The 27195-nt window shown below is 35.9% G+C and overlaps 1 protein-coding gene across 1 annotated transcript; it reads right to left on the reverse strand.

Annotated features, from left to right (window-relative positions):
• Positions 1-26668, reverse strand: LOC124542000 (MAP kinase-activated protein kinase 2). The gene is made up of 8 exons (XM_047119950.1): positions 26338-26668; positions 10752-10877; positions 6533-6670; positions 5830-6036; positions 4734-4865; positions 4225-4347; positions 2585-2737; positions 1-609 (listed from the first exon to the last, which is right to left on the reverse strand). The coding sequence occupies exons 1-8, from the start codon at positions 26428-26430 to the stop codon at positions 538-540; spliced, it is 1044 nt and encodes a 347-aa protein (XP_046975906.1). The 5' UTR covers positions 26431-26668; the 3' UTR covers positions 1-537.
• Between the last annotated feature and the right edge of the window lie 527 nt (positions 26669-27195).

Below are 27195 nucleotides of genomic sequence, written 5' to 3' on the forward strand. Positions count from 1 at the left end.
TTGCACAGATTACTAACGTATACATTAACTTGTTTTATTTAACAGTTTTATCATCAACTCATACTCTTAAATTAGTTTATACAAAATGTAAACAAATGTCTTATCGATAATTTTTGTATTTTTTTTTTTGCAAGAACGCATTTTTAATGGCAATATTACCTTAAGGCTGTGAAAGTACCATTATTGGCTATGATATAGAATATATATTTAATATGAAAAGATATGAAATTCGCTCTTAAAATTCAACAGTTCAAACATATAGGAAGCTAAGCACAGACTATAAATTAACAATATATACTAAACCTTTCACCGAAATGAAGATAAACAAAAAAAAAATCATACATATTAAAAAATCTCAAGTGTTACAAGCTTATACATTTAAATACAGTTTCCAAAAATAGCACGATAAATATTATTTCTACTGGCAATATTGGCAAGTGTCAAGTACAAGTTTGTTTACATTTTGTATAGAAGACATTTGAAACATTAATTATTCTGGTCACACTATCAGGTCATTTAAATCAACTATATAATATTTCAAGCACCTACTTTGTTTCGTCTTTTATTCAGCAGTGAGTTATTACTCTGTTCCAGCGCTTTGATTTGTACCTTTAAAAAGAAAAAAAAAATCAATTATGGATTTTGACTGAATTCTTGAAATATTCAATGTGTCTTGTGGCGTCAAGGCATTGAAAGATACCCCTAATAATATCCGGCGTTTTAGGACCAGACTGAAAAATATACAACATCCTGTAATATTACTATAGTTTGTTCGCGTTAAGAATGCAGTGAGTTGTCATTGTTTACCGGCTTTACTCCGCCCCTTGACCAATCAAATATTTTTTAACAGCAATAAGGTGTATGCATATTTGTGTCAAAATTCCAATAAATTATATTTGTTTTTTTATAATAATATAAGTATTCATTTTTTTAAATATCAGTCAATAATAATAAAAATTTAAATAAATGAACAATTTAAACAAACCTAAACCTAGGATCCTAAGGATCCTGCTTAATAGTAAAACCAGTAGCTGCCACTGAAAGTCATATTTAATCATTTTTTTTTTCGAACTGTGTGCTGCTATTGGCCCTTTTGGCTTCTACAGCGTCACCGGGGTGTTTAATCAACAAAATTCTTAACACTATATAGGTACAATCGTTTGCGAATCTTGCCATCGCGATGTAGAAAAGTACATATTTTGACATAACGTCATCTTGTAGCTATAGGTTACATTAATTATTACGTGTACAGTTTGAATAAATTAAATATAAATATATAAATAAACAAAATTTAAATTATATAAACATAAGTTAATAATTAATTAAATGTGAACTTGAATTTGTAATTTGAAAAGATTTGATTGGTCAAAGGGAGGGCGGAGTCAGGTCGGTAAACAATGACAACTCACAGCATTCTTAACACGAACAGACTATAGGGATATTGTCACATAAATACTAGTCGGTACTTACAGTCTGAAAAGCTCAAAAGTAAATAAAGCCGTCTGAAGTTAAAGAGAATTGTTAGGGTTTTACAGGTCATTGAACTCATTTTGCAAATGGTATTCTAGGCTACATAATGTGTACTATCTGTAACTTAATTCTGACAGTCACGAAACGCTAGAGAGCTAGAGCCCCCCCCCAACTCCTCAACGTAGGGTAACGTTCTCTGTGACGTGTAGCGTTAGAGATAATGCCCCCCCCCTCTCAAACAATATTCAATTATGACTGTCAAGTGTAGCTCTAGAGCGCCCCCCCCCATATATAATATTCAATTATGACTGTGACATGTAGAGCTGGAGGCCTAAAACACCCTCTCCCCCCACCTCCTCAAATATTATAATCATTTATTTGTAGGATAATGGTCACTGTCACGTGTAGCTCTAGAACGCCTCCCCCATATATAATACACAATTATGTCTGTGACATGTAGCGCTGGAGAGCTATAACTACCTCTCCCCCCACCTCAAATACTATAATTATTTGTAGGATAACGATCACTGTCACGTGTAGCTCTAGAGCGCCCCCCCACATATTATATACAATTACGACTGTGACATGTAGCGCTGCAGCGCTTTTATTATGATTACTTGTGGGGGTAGCGGTCTCTGTCCGTGCGTCGGGTATATGTCGGCGTACCCTGGAGACCTTTTATTATAATTAAATATAAATACGAGACAACATCACATACATTACTCTGATCCCAATGTAAGTAGCTGAAGCACTTGTGTTATGGAAATCAGAAGTAACGACGGCACCACAAACACCCAGACACAAGACAACATACAAAATTATTGGTAATCTACATCGACACCGCCGGGAATCGAACCCGGGACCTCAGTGTGGCGTACCCATGAAGACCGGTGTACGTACCACTCGACCACGAAGGTCGTCATAATGTCTTGTCTCTAATTTTAAGATTCGTTGTAGGTACTAAAAATACACGTGATGATGAGAAGGGGGAGGGGGGATGGTCTTAAACCTCACTACGTATCACCAATGGGGGAGGGGGGGTTAAAAAATGCTAAAAAAAGATCACGTGATTAATGGACAACCCCTTGTGGGCCAGCGGTCTCTGACGTCGTACCTGGTCGTAGTCGACGCGCATGGTGGCGAGCGAGCGCGTCATCTCGTCCTGCACGTCGGCCCACGCGTCGCCCGCGTCGCGCAGCAGCGCGTGCGTGTACAGCGGCGTCTGCGGCACGTGCGCGTGCTGACGCACCCACGGGCTCGCCATCACCTGCCACCGCACGCGACCACGTTAGCGACACGACAACAACAACAACAACAACAGCCTGATAATATGTCACACCTTGGTCTTTAAAGAGAGTTTGAGACAAATTTACAACAACAACAGCAGCCTGTTAATATTACACAGCTAGGCTGTCGCCTCTTCGCTCTTTGAAGAGAGTTTGAGACATATTTTTTGTTTTTTTTTTTTGTCACAAAATTTTATCTCTCACTACTAACTTCAAATTTATCACAATATTTTGTCACCCTATATATATATTTTTTCTTCTAAATTTTGTAAGTATAAAATAAGTAGTTAACACTTTGTGTTGGCAACATTTGTATGTGAGTAGGTGCAGACTGAAAAGCAGCTTTAAGCTGAATCTACGACCTTTTTACCGGCATAGATTAATGTGTGATTTTTATTTAGTAGTAAGAAATTTGTACTTGGCGAATAAACTTCTTTATTATCATTATTACATTCCACCACGCTGTGGAATTCACGTGCGGCAAAATTTCTATGAAACTAGACACATGCAGGTTTCCTAGCGATGTTTTCCTTCACCGCGAAGCACGAGATGAATTATAAACACAAATTGAGCACGTGAATATTCAGCGGTGCTTGCCTGGGTTTGACCCGCAATCATCAGTTAATATGCACGCGTTCTAACCACTGGGACATCTCGGCTTTTTTTATCGATACGGTGTTGTACTATGTTTTAAAAAGTAGTTCATTGTTGAATTGAAATAAAGATCAATATCTTCCTAAGAATAATACATTGGCAAAGGCATATTATTCAATACAAGATTATGGAGACGATAAAAAAGCGTGGAATTAATAGTCGTTGACTTCCAGGCCGGATATATTACATAAACGAATAAAAATAATGAATTAATATAATACTGCATATTCTAAAAACTCCAAAAAATTTGTTTATTAACATGCCAAATGATTTTGAAATGTCAGTTTTTGCCAATCTGACGTCACAACATGGCTGCTCGTATTTTAGGTCACGTGATATACAGACTAAAAATTACTACTTTTCACAATTAATATTAATACAATAGTTTAATAATGCGCTTTTATGACTCGAAATCAAAATATTTAAGTATATATCTACATATATTTTAATTTTTATCTAATTTCATATACTACAATAAAAATTGCTGTACTTATGTCTTTCGCGGAATCAACATCAAAATAAACTTTATTCAAGTAGGCTTTTATAAGCACTTTTGAATCGTCATTTAACAATTAAGTGAAGCTAGCACCGGTTCGGAAAGTAGATTCTACCGAGAAGAACCGGCAAGAAACTCAGTAGTTACTCTTTTTTAACATTTAAAAAATACAAAGTCATGTTAATTAAATACAATTATTTACATTAATGTATCCTGCTTGGAAGTCAACAGGTATGTCAGGTCAGGTCAACAGATTGAATTATAAAACGCATTAAGTGCATAACAAAACCTCAACGAGTGCGTCATTATCGATATTACCTGGTGTATTGTGAGACGTTTCGCCGGATCCACGGACAGCATACCACGGATCAGATTCTTGGCTTCGGGTGAAACGTTCGACCATTCCGGCTCCGGGAAGTCGTATTGGCCGAGTCTAATACGCTGAAAACATACAAAAAACATATTTTTATTGTGATATGGTGAGAGCCGAGATGGCCCAGTGGTTAGAACGCGTGCATCTTAACCGATGATTGCGGGTTTAAGCCCAGGCAAGAGCCACTGAATACTCATGTGTTTATAATTCATCTCGTGTTGGGGGTGAAGAAAAACATCGCAAGGAAACCTGCATGTGTCTAATTTCATAGAAATTCTACAACATGTGTATTTCACCAAACCGCATTGGAACAGCGTGGTGGAATATGTTCCAAACTTTCTTCTCAAAGGAAGAGGAAGCCTTAGCCCAGCAGTGGGAAAATTTACAGGCTGCTGTTGTTGTGATATCTGCAACCCATCTGGGAGATATAATGTGAGACGAGCCTTATGTGTACCTTTTTCATCCCCGGCGATATGGCCAGACCGTGGTTGGAGTAGAATGGGGGGAAACCACACAGGAGGATGTACATGACGACACCCAATGACCAGATGTCACACGATTTGTCGTACTTCTCTGGTCCCAGCACCTGGAATTACATATTTTTAACATTCAAATGAAGTCTGAGAGGGAATCTTGAATAATTGGTGATATTTGGCAACATTTTCTGTGAACAAGACCAGGAACAGTTATGTAAAGTACCTAAGGCTGGGCAAATGCTTCTGCAATTAAGATTATAGTCAAAGTCAGAAACCTTTATTCAAAATAGCAGTGTTTACACTTTCTTGTTGACTATCAAAAATCTACCACCTGTTCGGAATACAATACCTCAGACCTGAGAAGAACCGGCGAAAGAAACTCAGCGGGATCTATTTTTTTTCTATTTTTATAATGTCAATATACAATAATAAATAACTATAACTTATTGCATCACAATGGTATAATATGAAGACTGTAATAACTCTCCAAGCTGAGGGCCAAGATGGCGCAGTTGTAAGAACGCGTGCACCTAAACTGATAGTGGGTTAAAACCAGCCAAGCAAACTAATTTTTCATATGCTTTATTTGTATTTATAATTCATTCAGAGCTCGGCGTTTAAAAGAAACATCGTTAGGAAACTCGCATTGATTAATTCACTGAAATTCTGCCACATGTGTATCAACATCAACCCGCATTGGAGCAGCTTGGTGGAATTTGTTCCAAACCTCCTCAAAGAGAGAGGAGGCCTTAAACCAACAGTGGAAAATTTTGTACATGAAAATTAAATCGCTCTTGTCTGGTTTGAATCCGCAATCATTGGTGAAGATGCACGCGTTCCAACCACTGGGCCATCTCATCTCATATATTTAACTATGAGTTTAATTTGAATGATATAACAAATTAGACCAGCTTCACAATTCCTTCCCACGAGAATGACCCTAAGTGTCAACAGGATCTTTGAGAGCTGGCTAATCAGCTGATAAGACCTTCACAATCGGCCAACGAGAATGACCCGTCCAACTCAAATCTGAACAGGATCTTGGAGCTCTGGCTTATCTGACTGGGCTCTTACCTCTGGAGCGACATAGTAGGGCGTGTAGCAAGGAGTCTGCAGTGTATCAGCTGGTGTCAGTGTCTCCTTAGCGAAGCCGAAATCCGTCAACTTTAATATCGCGTTCGGCTGCATGCTCGTGTAGAGAAGATTCTCTGGCTTGATGTCCCGATGTGCTATATTCGAATCGTGGAGATGACGTACCGCGACACATATCGAATGCATGATCTGTAATTCGAATTACATTTAGCTGTTTTTTTGGTATCTGACAAAGGACACGTTTTAAAGGGTTAAAAATTTTAAAAATATACACTCTATTTCAAGAATAAGAAAAAAAACCAAATAACAATTGAAAACAAATTGACACGATATCGTTGATCGAGAGCTTGATTAATCCATGATAATCACTGTGGATTTGAGAATATATGTATCGACGAAACTTTATTTTTATTCATATCAAAACTATAACACTTAAATACATAAATAGTTAGTATAAATAAATATCTATTGAAATTATAGTAGTTAACATTATTAGCATCCTCCCACCCTTATCCCAATTTACTTGGGGTCCATACTTCCTTATCTGACGTTATCATTTCACCCTTGTTCATAAAAAACTGCCAGTGTTTTTTCAGATTTCAAAATCTTAAAACTAAAAACTTGTATCAACCCGTTTGAAGCCGAGACGGCCCGCTAGTATTATATAGAGCTGGTCAATTCGTACCTCTGCTGCTTGCCTCTCCGTAAACGCGCCTTCTCTGTTATCCTGTATCCTCTGGAACAGCTCGCCACCGTCCATGCACTCCATCACGACGAGAAGGCAGCGCTTGCCACCGTATGTGTTATCGTAGACGTCTATTATCTATGAACAAAAATTTAGACCTATTTCATTTGTCTTCGATATTTTTTGTCAACGTCACAACCTGCAAGGAAACTTTAATTTTTTTTTAACCCTTTCTTAGACAGTTGAGATACCAGCGAATGTATCGACACATCAGTGAAAGCATTTCAGAACGAGACGACCTTCAGTAATGAAGCTCGGGAAGAAGAACTTTAATATCTGTGCCTCTTTGGCACAAATAACAACAATACAATGACAGCCTGTAAAATCCTCTCCATTTGAGGAGAAGTTTTGGAACATATTCCAACACGCTGTTCCAGTGCGGGTTGGTGGAATACACATGTGGCAGAACTTCTTTGAAATTTGTCACATGCAGGTTTCCTCACGGTGTTTTCCTTCACCGCTGAGCACGAGATGAATTATAAAGACAAATTAAGCACATGAATCAGCGGTGCTTGCCTGGGTTTGAATCCGCAATCATCGGTTAAGATGCACGCGTTCTAACCACTGGGCCATCTCGACTCTCTAACCACTGGGCCATCTCGACTCGGCACAAAATAAAAGCTACAAAAAAAAACTTTAATTGGTAGGGCTTTGTGCAAGCCCCTTTGGTACCTGAATAATTAGATAGCCGCCAAACAGTACTTCAGTATTGTTGTGTTGAAAGGTGAGCACAGAGGACATAACATCTTAGTTCCCGAGATTGGTGACGCATTGGAGATATAAGGAATGGTTTCAATTTCTTATGGCTCCATTGCCTGTGGGCAGTTGTGCGTTGTGACCACTTACCATCAGGTGGCACATGCGTTTACCTATATCATAAAAAATTGAGTAATCGCCTGTTATGGTCGTACTGGAATCTCACCATTGGAGTCAATGCTACTCATCACCACGCTGGTCCAATACAGTTTTGACATCATCTACATGTATCAGGCGTTTACATGTACAGTATAACACCTCGCCTCATTGCCTCCACTGGTGACAAGAGGGCTGGTTTCCTTTTTTGCCCAGAGGATCGGAATTGCGATTCAACGGGGAAATGCTGCTAGCATTCTTGCCACCATTCCACGCGGTCAACATTTATACAGTAACTAGTTTTAGTTCATATTTGTATATATATATTTAAGCATTTAATGTTGTTAATTCTTATGCTAATAAATCAAATATAAAACTATATATCAGGCGTTTTATTCGCCACACATCTATAATTTACACACGATATAGCATTTTCGATTTTATCTATTATATTCCGATCTAACATCGATTGAAATTCCATCGTAGTATAATATAAAAACGATAACTTTTCGATTATAATATAAATGCAATAAAGTGACATTTGCAGAATCGGCCCAGTCACTTTCACGCAAGACATAATTTATGATTCCAACGCGTGGGCGTGTAGAAATACGATCGTATGATAAATTACGGCATTAATAATAAAATATGCCGAAAGAGATCATCAATCGTAATATCGTGAGGATATATAATACGGCTCGTGAGCAAGTCGTCGCGAGGTCGTTACGTCCGATAAAAGTCATATCAGATTACGCCCTTAATTTGGAAATTTCGGAAAATCCCTTATTAAGGAATGCTTTGGTCATTAATAAACCCAAGTTCCAAATACCTATCGGCTTTCTTGGTTCGAGCCGAGACGGCCCAGTGGTTAGAACGCGTGCATTGTAACCGATGATTTCGAGTTCAAACCCAGGCAAGCACCTCTATATATAAGTGCTTAATTTGTGTTCTCAAAGAGAGAGGATGCCTTTAGCTCAGCAGTGGGAATTTACAGGCTGTTGTTGGACGTTGATAGACAGCCATAACAAAAGTTTTTTTTAAATATAATAATTGTGTTATATAAACCTTGAGATATGTACATATATCTAATATAATTGGACTATCTGTTTGTAATATTAAAATAACCATTTTTTACTAAATGCATATGTAGACACGGTACATACACCAAAATATTATTATTTACAATTTTGTTTGTCTGTCTCTTTGTTCCGGATAATCTCTAGAACAGCTGAAGCGATTTCAACGAGAATTTCACAAGCAGAAAGCTGATTTAATAAGGATTAACTTAGGCTATATCGATAACTTGAGCCCGAAGTCACGAGCACAGTTAGTTTTATTACATAATTTTGTTATATAAACCCTGAAAGATACCGTAACATTACGAGGACATTACATAATGGTTATTTGATCCCTTTTCACGCTATCGATAAAATTGGATTATTAAAAATAACCTGATCTTTTCGGAAGGTCAAAGGTGAATTACAAATAGGGATAAATCAATTTTACGTAAACAGGTTTAATTCGTTTTTCAATTGGGAAATCTGAGAATATTCTATGCCTGGGAACGCAGAGAGTCTTGTAGGCGGAAGAAATTATAATTTGGATTGATTTAAACCTACGATTGCGCTTTCTAACACATGACAGCATCACTTAGTTTTTCAGTAAGACAACCAATGAATCGAGATGGCCCAGTGGTTAGAACGTGCGCATCTTAAGCGATGATTGCGGGTTCAAACCCAGGCAAGCACCTCTGAATCATGTGCTTAATTCGTCTTTATAATTCATCTCGTACTCGGCGGTGAAGGAAAACATCGTGAGGAAACCTGCATGTGTCTAATTTCATCGAAATTCTGCCACATGTGCATTCCACCAACCCGCATTGGAACAGCGTGGTGGAATATGTTCCAAGCCCTCTCAGTAATGGAAGAGGAGGCTTTATCTCAGCAGTGGGAAATGTACAGGCTGTTACTAAGACAACCAACAGTAGATATGGTAACACTTAAAAAAAGTACAATTCAAAATTTTCTTGGCTTATACTCTCCTATTTACAGGTAGACTCACATTGCATACTATATGTTAAAAATATAAATTAAACATAATCAATAATTAGAGATGAAAATTATTGATTTAATTCCGGGGTACCGGGGAGCAATCGGCGTCCAAGGCATCGTTGTATCCCTCATGCCACCTCCCTGCCCCACTTACACACGTTTAAACGTTTTTCCAGCGAATAAAAAAGGAATCAAATATATAATAGATTGGATTTTATACGGAACCCCTGCAAACACATCCATCGACTTTGCAAGAATCTCGTGCATCAATATCGGCACTTACATATACATTACATTACATTTACTTAATCATAAATACAAATCTATCAAGTCATATTTATTTGTAGCTACTGTACATTTTACAGATATCGATCAACTTACATCCAAAGGCATTTCTTTTCATAAACACACATTACCGTGCTAGATAAGGAAACGATTACAACCGCTTAGAATGGAATCATAAACGACATGATTGTCTATTGACAAATGGCATTTTTGTATGGGAATTTGTATTGTTTTCTCTTGGAGAACGAAGATCAAATATCGATCCATTAGTCGACGAAGAATGAAAACTTTGTACAGTGGGGGTAAGAAAAGGTTCGTCATCTAAGATCTATTTTCGTGTGCTCAGTATGAGCGATAATCTGCTTCAGAATATACGGCACTGACAGACATATTTTGATAACAACAACAACCCGTAAATTCCCACTGCCGGACTAAAGGCCTCCTCTCCCTTTGAGGAGATGGTTTGGAACATATTCCACCACGCTGTTCAAATGCGGGTTGGTGGAATACACATGTGGCACAATTTCTATGAAATTTGTCACACGCAGGTTTCCTCATGATGTTTTCCTTCACCGCTGAGCACGAGATGAATTATAAAGACAAATTAAGCAAATGAATCAGCGGTGCTTGTCTGGGTCTGAACTCGCAATCATCGGTTAAGTGGGCCATCTCGACTCACTTCCAAGCTTCATTGCCAAATATCATCGAATTCGCTTTATTGCTTTGGTCGTGTAAAAGGGCCAGACAGACAGAGTTACTTTTACAATATTAATATAGATTGTATACATTACTAGCAACCCGTAATTTAGCTACCAACTTGTATTGGGTTCCGTCAGGGTGTATATAATACAACTTTAACATTGAAAAACATACATAAAAATCTTTCTTTCCTTTTAGCGTTTCAGTAACATCCATGCAATTTAGCGTGAGAGAGTTTGGATTTAATGATTGTTGAATGTTTAATTAAATACCTCGACTATATGAATGCAGCCGCTTGCACGCCAATGTAGTTCAACTTCTCGTCTTGCTTTAGCGCTGTCGTGAAGCACTTTCAGCGCTCGTTTTATACCGGTCCTCTTCTCCTGACATTCTACAACCTGTGAACAATATATTTTAAATAAGTTATCAAGGAAGTTTGATCGAGAACTGATAACTGGATCATACTGGTTCAATGCAAGACAACAACAATAGCTTATAAATATCCTAAGGCTCCTCTCCTTCCTTTGAGGAGACGGTTTGGAGCATATTCCACCACGCTGCATCAATGCGATTTAGTGGATTCACGTGTGTCAGAATTTCGTTGAAATTAGACACACGAACCGCCGAGCACGAAATAAATTATAAACACAAATCGAGGAAATGAGAATACAGTGGCGCTTGCCTAAGGTGGAACCCGTAATTATCGTTTAAAATGAACACGTTCTAACCACTGGGCCATCTCGGCTCAACGCGATTCATTATAATTACAAAAACTATTTTTATTTATGATATAGGAAAGTGGACTAACAAATGGGCCACCTGATGGTAAGTACTCTCCACTGCTCATGGACACAATCTATCAGAAATGTTAATCCTTCCTCATATTGCCAACGCGCACCCGACCTTGGAAACCAAAATGTTCCTTATACCTGCAGTTACATTGTCTCATTTACCCTTCAAACCGGAACACAACAGTAATGCTGTGTGGCGGCAGAATATCTGCCTACTCAGACAGGGTAGCATAAAGTAAACATATATACACTAGTTATTGCCAGCTGTTTCGCTCGCCTTTTAAGGGTTGGTTGTCACTCATTAGGCAAAAAATGTAGCATATGTCCTTCCTTAGAATTCAAGTTTGCTTCATAACAAATTTCATCAAAATCGGTTCATCGGTTTGGTCGTGATAGAGCGACATACAGACAGACAGAGTTACTTTCACATTTATAATATTTAAAATCGCCAAAAAACGTGACCATTCTTATGGCCAAAACTAGATGACTTTCAGAATAAACAATATGGTCAATTATACAGCATGTTTATTAATAAAAATGATAACGGAAGTAGCGTGTCAATAGACACTAATATTGTATGAGTCATAACAAATATCAATTTCCCGTTATGAGATATAAGAGAACGCACATAACGACAAAAGATTCTTTGTTTATACTGACGTCAATCAGATAACATCCTGTATACAGCACATCGGTGCAGTGGTTCCCGATCTTTTGAAGGACAGGGTACATTAACCTCTGATATTTAGTTACGATGCATAATTATGGAATTTAAAACAGGGTTCACTGACCCTTTTTAAACACAACAACAGCCTGTAAATTTCTCACAGCTCGGCTAACGCCTCTTCTCCCTCTGAGGAGAAGATTTGAAACATATTTCACCACGTTGTTTCAATGCGGGTTGGAGGAATGCACATGTGGCAGAATTTCGATGAAATTTTCCTTCACCGCCGAGCACGAGATGAATTAAAAACACAATTAAACACATGAATATTCAGTGGTGCTTGCCTGGGTTTGAACCCACAGTCGGTATTATTCATCGGTTTTAAACACAGTCAATAAAATTACAATTTGCCAAAGTCTCCTTACAATCGAGCATAGAAGAGAAGGCAATTGAGAGCTTGGCCCACCACGCTTATTAACAACAGACGAACGAATTACCGGGCAGTAATATTAAACAATTTATTTATTACAAAACAACAAGCGACCTTGACATCTGAACTAGAATCAACCGCGCGTCAGAAGTACGTACCTTCCTATACAATAATAAATAGTTTAATTTTAATAAAGGCATCATAATACGTTGTAAATAATGTTTTTTGTGGATGGATATAGAGGAAGAGGACGACCAATGAAACTATGGATGGATTGTGCGAAAGAGATGATAAGCCTGGAAATAATGTTACTTTTAAGATGACGTCAGATAGGGAAGCATGGAAGAAGCTGCTGCTCCGACCACAATAAATTGGGATAAGGCAGGAGTATGATGATGATTTCTTTTTTTTTTATAAAGTTGCGTAGATTGTCCCGTAGCCTATATAAGGGTATTGGTAATCACATTAAACAATGACGCTATATGAATCTTTTTTTATGATAGTGGTAGGACGTAGTCGCCAATACCCATAAACTTTAGGGCTGTAGGTAATATAAACTACTCCTTACATTGCCACTGTGCCTAACGACTTTGAGATTTAAGACGTTATGTTCCTTATATCTGTAGTTAACCTTTGCGAGCGTACCACACTGATACTAAGTATTGTTTAGTGGTAGAATTATACAATGGATGGTCCCTAGACGCATTTACACAAAGACAATCACGAGGTTCTAAGTACTAATTAATCTAAATATAATTCAAATCTTATGTATTTACAAGCGTGTTTGTGTGTGTCAAACTCTTCTATGTGAGAGAATAATTAATTTTACTATTTTAAATACCAATAAATTAGCTCGGATATTTATGATAAGCAATACATTAATAATTTAATTGGAATTAACGCAATACCCACTAATTGGAAATTAGCCTTGCGCACTTTCGCCTTAAACGATAATGCAGCACCAAAATTGTTCAAAATTATTTCTCATTTAAAACAGGCAAGCAGTCTGGCAAATCGGTATAGACATTGGCATTACAGGGAATTTTAACAAGCAACTAAACTCGGGAACTATTTTACGTCCCGTGTACCATCTCATTCATAATTAAAACTGAAACACAACAATACCAACGATACATTGCTGGTTTGTATTAGAATACGTCATGAATGGTACTTACACAGCCAGACATGGATGACGTCCTAATTCAATTAAAATTAAAAATAGCGCATTCAAAGATTTATAACACTTACGTAGACATTTGCTGGGGAAAGCCCCACTTTATGCCAAGGTGATTAAGATTACCGAGCAATGTCGATGCGAAATTAATTCGCAGCACCTTGCAGTTGCTTTTAATTATCAATCTCAAGTGTAATGACGTCAGAAAATAATTACTTCATTGACCCATTATATCATATGTGTGGTTTCAAAGTCCCAGCTGTTCCTATTTGGGAGATAGGTTTGTTAAACGGTGACTTATCTGAAGGGACTCAAGGGGAAACTAGTCAATACACAGGACAGGTGCACTTTATACCCTTAATCTCACAATCAGATGGGATAGAAAAAAACTGGCAGAAGACCAACGAAATACCGTATTTTCAGAGGAACAGGAGTGTACTATTTTATTTAGAATATTGGGCACATACTAATAGACTAAATTAGAAATGGTCAAAAATGTTATCGAAGTGGTATTCTACGGATGGCAAAAGAAGTAATGGTCCCATGCTTGGTGTCCCCAAAGAGGTGTCAGTCCAGAATGGATTAGATATGCAGACCTAGACAGGGAGTCTGTGAGGCCTAAGAGTGAATTTATTGCCACTGTGTTTATTGACACTGACTGTTATTTAGCCAATCGTTACCGTCCGATAATTATCTAAGCCTGTGAAATCCTAACCTAATGTTAATATCATTTTTAATTAATGCAATGCCATGTTAAATCCATACGCCTCCTTAATATTACGTAGAATACTAAATACTACTAGTAACAACGGTAGAAGAAAAAATGGAGACGTCGTGCCGTGATTCGACAAACTTACCGGCCTTTGTCGAAGGACAAGCTGTTGACTGAAAAAACGATTGTCTATAATAAATGTCTTCAGATGTATATTATTCAAGTAAACTTTACAACTAAACATTTTCGGATCGTCAATATATTAAACCAATCACTGTTTCGGAAAGCAGACGCTAGCGAGACAGCTAGACTCGTTTCTCTTCTATACAATTAATAAAATTGGAGTGTCTGATTGTAATATTAAAATAGTCCTTTTGACTCAATTCATATGTGTATACCAAAATAACTTTTTTTACCATTTTTGTCGGTCTGTCTGTTTGTTCCGGCTAATCTCTGGAACGGCTGGACCGATTTTGAAGGGACTTTCACTGGCAGATAAATGATAAAACAAGAAGTAACTTGGGCTACAATAATTATTTTCGTTAAATTGAAACGCGTATTAGGTCGCGTGCATAGCTAGTTTCAAATAAAGACATTTACAATACACAATTATTGTTAAATCAGTCATGATGGAAAAAGATGCTCCAGGCGTATTATTTTCCAAAAAGTATTCCTGATTAGTTAAGTCTTAATTAACCATGTTCTATAAATTACAAAACAGCAATAAATGCTTATTTTATTTATTTATATGTATCTAGCCACCACACCCACGAATCGGCTAATAATTTGCGTGTTCCAACGTTTCTCTAAACCAATGTTTAGTAATATTTCTTAAACTAATTTCATTAGCTCGTGACTAAGATTTTCTCGTAAAAAATGCTATTTCGTACGAGTATTCCCGCAACTATTTGTATACAATATTCGACCTTGTATGTTTATATATAGATGCTGATATTCCGCGTACGTTTTAAAAATAAATTTGACTAACAAACGTGTTACACTGGTTCTTTTCTTAGTTTGACTGAAGGTTAAAGATCAAAGCACCATTGTTAGATGAATCTAAATATTTAAAAAAAAAAAAAAATAAGGATCAGCTGCAAAAATACTACTTTAAAATTTATAACTTTATCAAAATCAAAGTATTCCTTATTAACGTATTGCTTCTTAATATATATTCTATAATATACAATATTTATGTAATTAATTTGGCAAAAAATTGACCTGCTGAGTCTCTTTCGCCGGTTCTTCTCAGGTCAGGGTGTTCCTTTTTCCGAACCCGTGGTAATGTTTAATTTCACCATCAATAAGTAAATGCTTCTACGTTGAATAAAGTAAATTGAATTTGAGTTGAGTAGGCTCATAAAAAGCAATGTCAATGGATTCGTGTTACAGGTGTTCAATAAAATATAAAGCTACCACTTGTTTTGATAGTAGATTATATCGAGAAGAACTAACATGAAACTCAATAGTAGATGCGATATGTGCAACACCGGAAGAGTGGTCAGTTTCGTTCTTAATAAAAGGCTCCTTTCACGAAGGTTTCCCAAACGTATCAGTTCGGAAAAACCGCCAACAAAAGCTGGTACCACAAAATGGTTTAAAACTTGTCCTCTCCCTTTTGAGGAGAAGTTTTGGACCTTACTCTATCACGCTGTTCCGACACCATATCATATTATTTCAATTTAAGGTTCCAAGTCAGAATCCTCATTACAATCTATTTATCTTTATACTTATAATTGAGTTCCATAATGATTTATCTATCTATCTATCTATTGAAAAAGGAATGATATAGCATTGATTTTTATCTTAATGTCCGATCTTATCGTGTAATTCAGAATTTCATTGGGTGAGTCAAACTCATTTAACATTTACAACAAGTCATTATGGCTTTGGGGTTTATCGTCAGATGCTGGGATGGTCTTTCTTAGAGTTCAAGCTTCATACTAAAATTCATCAAATGACCTTGACACAGAGACAGGCAGCTTTTTGTTGTGGTATAGGTTGGCGGACGAGCATATGGGCCACCTAATTCTATGTGGTCACCATCATCCATAGGCGTTGACGCTGTAAGAAATATTGACTATTCTTTACATCGTCAATGTGCCACCAATCCTGGGAACTAAGATGTCATGTCCCTTGTGCCTGTAGTTACACTGGCTCACTCACCCTTCAAACCGGAACACAACAATACTGAGTACTTGGCGGAAGAATAACTGATGAGTGGGTGGTACAAAGCCCTGCCACTAAGTATCTCTCAAATCTATAATATTAGTATAGATAACGTTATCTAGAAATGATAGTTACTACATTTTCAAACACTGAATACATTGAATGCCCAAAAATGTACAAATTATTTGTAAATATATCACTACATATTAAAAACAGATCTTCTCCACGTCTGTCTGTAAATGATAAATTCAAAATTCGATTTTTAAAAATATTGGTGATTCTTGAGAAACATTTAGGTGTATATGTCATTGGAAATATGTGTACATTGGCTTAAATTTGACGATGACTGCTGTTGGAATACCGCCTGAGGAATCGCTGAGCCGTTCTTTAAAGTGTATTGCTTAAAATCGTCACGATTTCACACAGGAACCAGATAGGACTATATATTAACGTTACAATTTAGTTTCTATATAATAAGAGTTCAATAACTCTGCCTATCTCAACTATAATATGTAGCATTCAAACATTCCTCTTGAATCATTCTGTTCATTGATGATAACCAGATTCAAAGTCAAAGTCAAAAATCTTTACTCAAAGTAGAAGTGATTACACTACCTACCACCGGTTCGGAATTTAACACCCCAGACCTGAGAAGAACCGGCGAAAAAAACTCAGCGGGATCAAAAGATTAAAATCCATTGCGTAGTTTAAGAGATCTAAGCGTACAGAGTACGGGAGGGGACTTTGTATCATACTATGTAAAGACGACATATTACAGGCCAAACCTTGATCTAACTCTACGCTAAAACGGATAACTAGTTTGACAAAAGGTACAATAACATTGGAAAGTTACTGGATTAGTTTACAGCATTCTATAAGATTCTTTATCAGAATCTGATAGAATGCTGTTGCAATTCTATCTAACACTTAAAATAATAATGGGTCTGAAATGGGACTGACATAACTTTTTTTAGACAAATGTTCCAAAAAAAAAAGCCTAACCAAAACAAACTACCGTCGCCTGTATACGTTTTAGTGACGTCACATGAAGGCTTTCTCGGGTAATATCATTTCCTTCATCGCCATTCACGAAAGTAAATAATCTCCCTACCGTTTTTGAACTCACAACTTTGATCTGAGATTCATTCAAACCACTGGACCATCACGGTTCTCTTGTATATAAACACAGCGAGTATACTATGCATAAGTTGTGTTTTTCACTGTTTGTCGACAGCGATATTATCTAGTACAAACATTTCGAGCAAACATTGCGACACATAATACGCAGTCACATATTAACGTAACGAGAAGGGAAAACGTGATAAATATTAGTCACACACACTTAAAAAAAGTAATAAACAACAAAAAAATAACTCTTACAAAGTAGTTCACGTTTATAACAGTAAACCGATTTGGATGAAATTCTGTATGTAAATAGTTCGAGTATAGGGCACAGGCCACTTTTTATCATTCACCTCTCAAATGGAAACTGACGGTTTCTGTGCTACAAGTTTATAGATTTCGCAGGGGAAATGTAGCAGGTTGAGCTTGTTACATAATAAATAAGGAAGTAACTCTGTTACTCAGCCAAATTTTGTATGAAACTAGCTCGAACCCCCATTACTGGGTACTTAAACGCGAGCCAAGTAGCTGGCTGCATATATCAATTTCATCAAATACAGTACAATAATTTGGTCTTCAATGGACCACAGATAGTATTACTACTGTAATTAAAATATTAGTACAGTTAGCGTGACGATTACGGAAAATACGGCCATTCTCATATCCAATCGTTTGTGTGAATCAAATAGTACTGATAGAATAATGAATGTCTTGATATGACCAGACTAGAACAACTCTGGATTCTCTTTCAACGTCATAATGTACGCGACCAATTGTGACACTTATTGCAATGCTATCAAAGCTTATATTCCAACGAATTAATTATCGATTTAGACTTATCCTCGGTGTCATCGTGACTAACGCGTTATCGATTTTCTATTCACGTTGTATCTGAAAATTACCAGCATTAGTCACGAACGGCGCTAGAGATAAAAGGTCGTACGTAATCATCTATAACAGGTAAATATGTAAATGATAATACCATCTTCTATCAGCAGCTCTAGTGATGTGAATAGCAGGTTCCACTAACTTATAACTGTTACGACACGATCGAGATTCTATACCGAATCAACGTCGACTATACTTACAAAAATCCTTAGATTAATCGTAACTGAAAAAAAACCAGTTCGGGATATACAGGGTTAATGGTAATTCGATGTATATCTGTTAGGAGGTTATAAGGGTGACTATTTGTAATAATTTTGGGGGTTACATATGCATAATCCAAAAGTGAACCAATTTTGAGTTATCGTGTATTTTAGCTTTTTTCAAAATTTGTCAAAAATGTAAATTGTGTATGTCGAATTACCAATAACCCTGTATAACCCAACTAGTAGTCACCCCCGACTTCTCTCGTGTTTTAGGGTGTTGGTTGTCATGTGTTAGGCAAATGTAGCCCTTGTCCTTTCTTGGAGTTCGAGTTTGCTTCATATCATCAAATGCATAAGGAAGGTTAAGGTATATAATTTATTAAGGTTTTTTGTGTAAACAAGTTGAAATAGAACTACAATTATTTCGTCGGGGAAAAGCAACAAAAATTTTAAAAAAGACATGTCCATCCGTGCAAAGCCGGTACAGATCGCTAGTTCTAATATATTTCAACGATAATCTCCTTATGAATCAATGACGTCATAATCACAACTCGGAATACGATCACTGGACCTTCAGATATCAATACGTAACCGTTATCCAAAAGTCCAAAGGGTTTAAATGCCATCATACACGCAACTGATACGTAGAACGAGGCTATAAACGCTACGTCATATTGTGAAATTGATGACGTCACATCGCTTACGCAAAACCGTGCCAAGGTATGCCTTTATGGAGAGTGATATTGCTAAAAAATGCGATTGCGAAATCACTTAATACGGATATTTATTTAAATTGCTCATGAGGCAAATAAAAATAAATTTATACATAGGTTGGTGACACAAACAAACTTCCACCTATATTGAGATACCAGACTAGAACTGTTTAGTAATTATTTACAGCCTGTTAATTTCCCATTGTTGGGCTAAGACCTCCTCTCCCTTAGATGAGAAGGTTTTGGAGCATATTCGACCACGGTGCACCAATTTCTTGGAAATTAGACACATGCAGGTTTCCTCACGATGTTTTCCTTCACCGAGCACGAGATGAATTATAAACACAAATTAAGCACATATTAAACAAATTATGAAAATTCTGAGGTGCATGCCTGGGTAGTGTAGTTTAATTATGTTTATGATTTTTAATAATATATACAAATCTATACATATAATAAACTTGGAGTGTCTGTTTGTAATATTAATATAGCCCTTTCTTACTGACTGCATATGTATTTATACACGGTACATATACCAAAATAACATTTTTTACAATTTTTGTCAGTCTATTAGTTCCGGCTAATCTCTGGAACGGCTGGACCGATTTTGACGCGAATTTCACTGGCAGATAACTGATATAATAAGGAGTAACTTAGGCTGCAATAATCATTATTTTTTTGTTAAAAAAAAATAATATTTCGATTTATATGTATAATAAATGTTTACTTTTTTACAATCAACGTGAGAAACACCGCCGGCGATAGCTAGTCTACAGTCCGCTGTGGGATGATAGACAACATATCATCCCACAGCGGATATGTTACTCATATATCTTTAGATTTTAAAAATAAACTTCAAAAGACGACCCGCATACGACAGGATACGATCAAACATAAATTAAAACTGACAAGATTACACGGGACATTAATAGTTCAACTACATAAGGTGATATCCGCCTGATCAGTTTCGACCACGATCAACTATGAACGACACGCTATCATAGTTGGCGGACGAGTATATGAGCCACCTGATGCTATGTGGTCATGATCGCTCATAGACAAAGGCGCTGTTAGAAATATTAACCATTCCTTTCATCGCCAATGCGCCGCCAACCATGGGAACTAAGATGTTATGTTTCTTGTGCCTGTAGTTACACTGGCTGGCTCACCCTTCAAACTGGAACACAACAATACCCCTTGGTATTGTTGTATCCGTGTATTATTCTTATATTAGGGTGGTACCTACCCAGACGGTTTTCACAAAGCCCTACCACCTAATTTAACACATTATAATGATATATGACATATTAAAATGCACAATTGAAGTACAAATCAGAAGTAACGACGGTACCACCCAGACCCAAGACAACATAGAAAACTAGTGATAATCTACATCGACTCCTCGGAGAGCCATACCCATGATAACCGGTGTACACACTACTCGACCACGGAGGTCGTCAGAGAACGAAGACGGTGCCGGTTACACTGGCTAACTCACCCTTCAAAGCATAAAACAACAGCACTTATTGTATGTAAGTATTACTGTTTGGTAGTAGAATATCTGTTGAGTGGCATGCACCCTGTGCCTGCTTAAAAAATACATTTAATAAATATTCAAATTAAGAATCTTGATTGAGTAACCGTAATTGTAGCTAATTTAACTCGTCTTGATAATTTAGTGAAATGAGATGAATCAACTCGCATTAATAAGACATATAAGGTCAATGATCCATTGATAGTAAATAATTGCATACCCGTATGATACTTCAATATTACGGAAGAATTGCATATGTTTTATATGTAAATATGTTATAAAGTAAAATATGGGCTGTTCTACATACTCTAACTTTTTTTTAATTATAGAATAGTAACAATGACCCACTGTATGGAGTTATAAATATTTCTATTTACCCCTCTATTTATGAGCTGAGATGGCCCAGTGGTAAGAACGCATGCATCTTAATCGATGATTTTGGGTTCAAACCCAGGCAAGCACCACTATATATATGTGCTTCATTTGTGTTTATAATTCGTCTCGTGCTCGGCGGTGAAGGAAAACATCGTGAGGAAACCTGCATGTGTCTAACTTCATCGGAATTCTGTCACATGTGCATTCTACCAACCCGCATTGGAACAGCGTGGTTGAATATGTTCCAAACCCTCTCCTTAATGGAAGAGGAGGCCTTATCCCAGCAGTGGGAAATTTACAGGCTGTTACTTTACTTTACTACCTCTATTTAGGTCTAAAGATTTTGTAATAGTGTGCTCAATAAAAGCCCAAGGCGTCAGGATCGAACTTGTGACTTTTCACATAACTAGAGCTGTAAACCATTTCGATATTGAAGCTTAAAAACCCTTTGAGAAGATAGATGGGTTATCTAACCACGCTGATCTAGTGCGGTTTGGTTGATAATAATAAATATCACTACATAGTATAAAACAAAGTCGCTTTCTCTGTCCCTATATCCACATCTATGCTTAAATATTTAAAACTATGCAACGGATTTTGATGAGGTTTATTTTAATAGAAAGAGTGATTCGAGAGGACGGTTTTTGTATGTAATATGTGGACGATTTAGTAAAGAAACACTGATAATTTTAGAAGTTTCTAATGTGATGTCGTAAATAAACAAATTCTGTAGTATATTTAGTATCAGTATTGCACCCGCGCGAAGCTGGGGTAAGTCGATAGTTTATCTATAAAATATCTTCATCGAAAATTTATTAATAAAAAATGATTAAAATTTCAAAAAATAGTAGTTTTTATAACTTCGCCAGCCTTAATAAACCGATCACTACCTCAGATTGGTATGGCTACCGTACATATCTGATAGAAATTCATACAGGCTATCTCACAATATTTTCAAGACCATAAGTACAAATAGGCACGTGAAATCAAAGAGATGTTATGTCTGTATTCGAACCTGTTATCTTCGCTGAAGATCTTCGAGTTGTCCCACAAGACCATCGCGTTCCCTATCGAGTCTATTCAGGGTGAGTTTCAAGCCCAATGAAGATATGAACTGTTCAATGAATCTTTCCAATAAACAAACAGCCTCACAAGTATTATTGTGGAATAACCGAAAAAATTGGTACCTACATCATCAAAGTGTCCAAATCTTAGGACCATAATTAGAATCCTAAATTGATTTTCACAATCATCCGTTTTAGGATTATTCCACAAATCCGACTGACTTGTCTTAGGTAAATATATAATGAACATCACGTTACCAGCCTTGATTGGCTGATATTACCATTACGATATTAACGGACGCGCTGATTGGATAAAAAGCGACGAATCTGTTCTTAGTTCAAATTTATAATTGTTCTTAACAATTTAATATTTTGACAAGTCTTTGTCTTATATCTTTCGATTATTCTAACGACATATTTACTTACGGTACGACGGTACCACCCACTTATGGGTTATCGCTAAATACTTAGAACTGTTGTGTTACGGTTTGAATAGTGAGTGACCCCGTGTAACCACAGGCACAATTGACAAAACATCTTAGTGATGATATAAGGAATAATTAATTTTTAATGACCCCATATCTACTTTCCATTAGGTAGCCCATTTGCCACTAGCCTGCTGCTGCCACTGTCTGGGTATCTAAATGTACAGTAAACTCCCGGTACCCATTGTAATCCGACATATCTATTGCTAATGAATATTTTTTTTGGCAATCTTCGCTTCTGAAGATAATGCACGATTGAACAGGTTACAACCTGTTCCACTGTTTGTTTTGATTCTGATTGCTTACAGTACAACATATAGAATCTTATCAATTGATAATTTTTCAGATTACAAGGTACTCTTTTGTAAAAAGTTCTAAAGTATTGGGGGTCCATCGAGTCGAGATGGCCCAGTGGTTAGAACGCGTGCATCTTAACCGATGATTGCGGGTTCAAAACCCAGGCAAGCACCGCTGTTTCATGTGCTTAATTTGTCTTTATAATTCATCTCGTGCTCAGCGGTGAAGGAAAACATCGCGAGGAAACCTGCATGTGACAGATTTCATAGAAATTCTGCCACATATGTATTCCACCAACCCGCATTGGAACAGGTTGGTGGAATATGTTCCAAACCTTCTCCTCAAAGGGAGAGGAGGCCTTTAGCCCAGCAGTGGGAATTTACAGGCAGTATTTGTTGTTGTATTGGGTGGTTTTAATCTTAGGGTACCCTAATAGGCGCTCCACACTCAAATGAAAACTTCTCGCTAGAATCTCGACAAGAATCTCGCACGAGAACTTATTCTGGGTACACACTCACAAGGTTCTCATTACAGCGTTCTCGGTTCTTTTGTCGCGGGCCAAAAACCGACAAAAATCGGAGAACAAGACGAGAACCATGCAAGAACCCGCAGAGCGGTTCCACATTCATGGATCTCGCGAGAGTGTGAGAAATGTGTAAAAAGAAGTAAGGTTTAAAACAAAAGATCGCTGCAGCGATAAATATTTATTATGTCTAATCAAACTATTAAAACGTAAAGCGCTAGCTCGTTTAAATTGACTAGTTTCTCGCGCCTACAACGTCGTAAGCGCCGGAGTTCCATGGCGCTTATGCTTTTGTGTGTGTCAAATTATACTTCAGATCTTCATTAATAATTGTATTTCATAGTTATTATATTACAAAGAGCGCCCATGATTAAACCAGATATTTCGATATTCCAACAATGCCATGCAAAAGGTTTGTCAGATAATCGGGGGTCCACAATATTTAAAAAAAAATATCCACATATATTTAAACTAATTCTTATAATAATGATGGAACAATTTTACTAATTCCGTCGTTGTGATATCAAATGCTTATCATTGCAGATAAAATACGTTATCAACAAGGCGCCCATAGATAATATTATACGCACATGTTTATAATTTATTATTCTAGATATAATACTTTCAACTGGATATCGTTCACTATCCATTGGAACATTTCACTGTCTTATTTTCCTCCACAGATATATTGGCTTGTTTGTTACAACAGTAATCCTTTAAAAACATAACATTATATTTAAACAAAATATATGCTAGTCTAGGAACCCATACAATCTATATGGAATACTTATTTTTTAAAATAAGCGGTTTTTTAAAATCAATATAAATAAAAAAAGAATTACCATAGAAATAAGAACTGCATCCAATGATGGCAAGTATGCTAGGAGCATTAAACCATTGAAATACAAATCTGATACTCTTCTCATAAAATGAACCAGCCCACTGTCACCAGTGGAGGCAATAAGGTGTTATACTTATAATTAAGCTTGTTAACAACAACAGAGGCAAATAACACATAACAAGAAAAAAAATTGTAATGAAATTTGGATTTAATCATCAAGCAATGTAAGTTCATCAGAGAACTAAACTTGATGTAACATAAAGATAAATTATATAGACGGACAACACATCTACGGAGATTAGAACGGGCAAAAATAGGACATTTCCAACATAGTTGTCGTATCCCTAAATAACTGTTGTTCCATATCAATCTTCTAAGAAGTTATTTAAAGATGATAAATGGTTAGGACATTAAATACTAAATATTTCATTGATTGTTTTCAAATATTAAGGAGTTCCTTGAAAGTCATGAGTTCTGAGACAATATTGTTGATGCTATTGAGTAATTTTAATCTGCACCTTATTAAATATAGTAATAGAGCTGATTTTTGTTTGATATTACTTTAGATAAATGTTATGTAGTATTTATAAGCGTTTAACATTTTAATGCCTGTTCATTGATATGGCTTCCATATTGCCATTCATATCACATCCGTTACCTACTCATGGGTTCGCTCAAGTTTAATTATTTTCATCTGAATTCTATAAGGTGTATTGATTTAACTAATTGTGTATTGAATAAGACAGGTGTAAGTTACATATAAATATATAATGTGCCCAAGTTTGAAAGCAATGTTTCGAGTCACATATATGTGTATAACAATTGGGCAAACTCTACAAAATGTTTATTCCAGTCTATCAAAGGTATAGTTTAGTAAGGTAGCTAGTATAGAATATAATATATAGAATATTCTGTGTATACTTAAATAATATTTTAACAAGGATTATTTTCCATGATTATTTTTCTCTATTTGATTTTCCAATACAATATTTAAATGTAAATTATAGTTATTTCTCATAGAATGTATTATGAAATAATATATTATTAACTTATCTATTATTCGTATACAAGTTTATTTTATTACTTAATCAATATAATTTAAGTCAAAGATAGACATTGCTTTCTGTGTGCATATATTATGAATGCCTGTGTGTATATTGTGTATACTTTTTAATAAAAAGTATACACAATATACACACAGGCATTAACATATTAAAGTTTCAGTATAAATATTGCTATAAGATAAAGGTTTTAAAAAAGAAATATGTATTTTTATATATATTATGTATATGTGGGTTTATAAATTGCTACATCAAAACTAAATAATGTATATTTTAATCTAAATAAGATGATAGTTGCAGTTTGAATGGATGTTTGCAAAGTTAGAATAAGTAAACATCCATTTTTGAATAAGCTAATATTATTCTTTTTTTAAACATTGTAAAATAGTAAAGACTCTTTGGTGTTATGAATCACGAAAAAGTTTTTAATACAATTTTTCACTTGAAAATAGAATTTGTTTGTAATTAAATTTTACAAAGTTGTACTGGAGCTACTAAATATATTCTTATATACTCATTGTTTCCAATAATAGATTTTAAACATAATAATGAGTCAATATTTAAAAATGCTTCGACTATTAGCTCATAATACTCGTTTTAACGTCCATTCAGAGAATGTATAAAATAAAAAAATATAAACGAGGCAATTATATTATAATAATCGCATGTTTTAATTTTGTCGCATTGGTCACAGTAAGAAACCTACAGATAAATCTAATTTTGTGCATTTACGTCATTTATGTAAACAATAGGTGATTTACGCTATAGTTCCTTGTATGTATATTTAAAGCAATATTATTAAAGAAACTTACTTTTCCGTTAATACCAAGGCCGAGGACCGTGTTAGATATATCGTAATCGTCCGTTATAGGCGAAGTTTTTGGTGTTCTTGATATAGAATTCATCTTGTATCGATTTTAGTCCGCACCATATATTTTAAACACAAATTTACACAATATCGCTTCTTGTTTGCACTTTATTTGCGGTATATTAAATACACAGAATATTTAGTAATTAAACTAAATGGTCTTTACAATAAAAGTATGTATATTTTATCTGAATACTTCGTAGATGACAAATCTTACATCGAGTTGAGCAACACACCACTAAGATCGTCTGACGAATAAACTAGCAAGGCTACCAACTAAACGAACGAAATTTTCACAGACTCAATCTCACATTAGAATTTTTATACTGTGTTACAATATAAAAAAATCGTAAAGTTTATTAATTTCCTTTCTTTATTGAAAATGGTTTGAATATTGAATAATTATTATAAAAGTGTATTTCTTTTTCAGATAACTTTTATTAATCATTTAGTAACAACATCTGGTAAAGTGCTCGTAAAGTATGTACAGCAATAAGTTTCAAATTCAACAAAATGATCTATTTTCATAATAAAACCGTTTTTAAATTTATTTTAGTAACTTATATTACTTATTTACATCTTTTTTTCGCTATATGAAATGTATAAAGTAGTTAATTATATCATTAATTCATACAAAAATGTAAAATTACCCTATACTACGTCGCTAATGCTGGGCAGGCAAAATTAGATTGATTTACATTTTGAAGAGTCGAGATGGCCCAGTGGCTAGAACGCGTGCATCTTAACCGACGATTGCGGGTTCAAACCCAGGTAAGCACCGCTGATCCATGTGCTTAATTTG

Source organism: Vanessa cardui, chromosome 29, assembly GCF_905220365.1.
Source record: "Vanessa cardui chromosome 29, ilVanCard2.1, whole genome shotgun sequence".
Lineage (NCBI taxonomy): Eukaryota > Metazoa > Arthropoda > Insecta > Lepidoptera > Nymphalidae > Vanessa > Vanessa cardui.

Excerpts from the sequence above, each read along its gene's own strand:
- LOC124542000 (XM_047119950.1), bottom strand. The coding sequence starts at position 26,430 with ATGAATTCTATATCAAGAACACCAAAAACTTCGCCTATAACGGACGAT. Across the intron at positions 6,671-10,751 it reads GCTGCATTCATATAGTCGAG|ATAATAGACGTCTACGATAA; the intron begins GTATTTAATTAA and ends TTTTGTTCATAG. Across the intron at positions 4,866-5,829 it reads CCTACTATGTCGCTCCAGAG|GTGCTGGGACCAGAGAAGTA; the intron begins GTAAGAGCCCAG and ends ATGTAATTCCAG.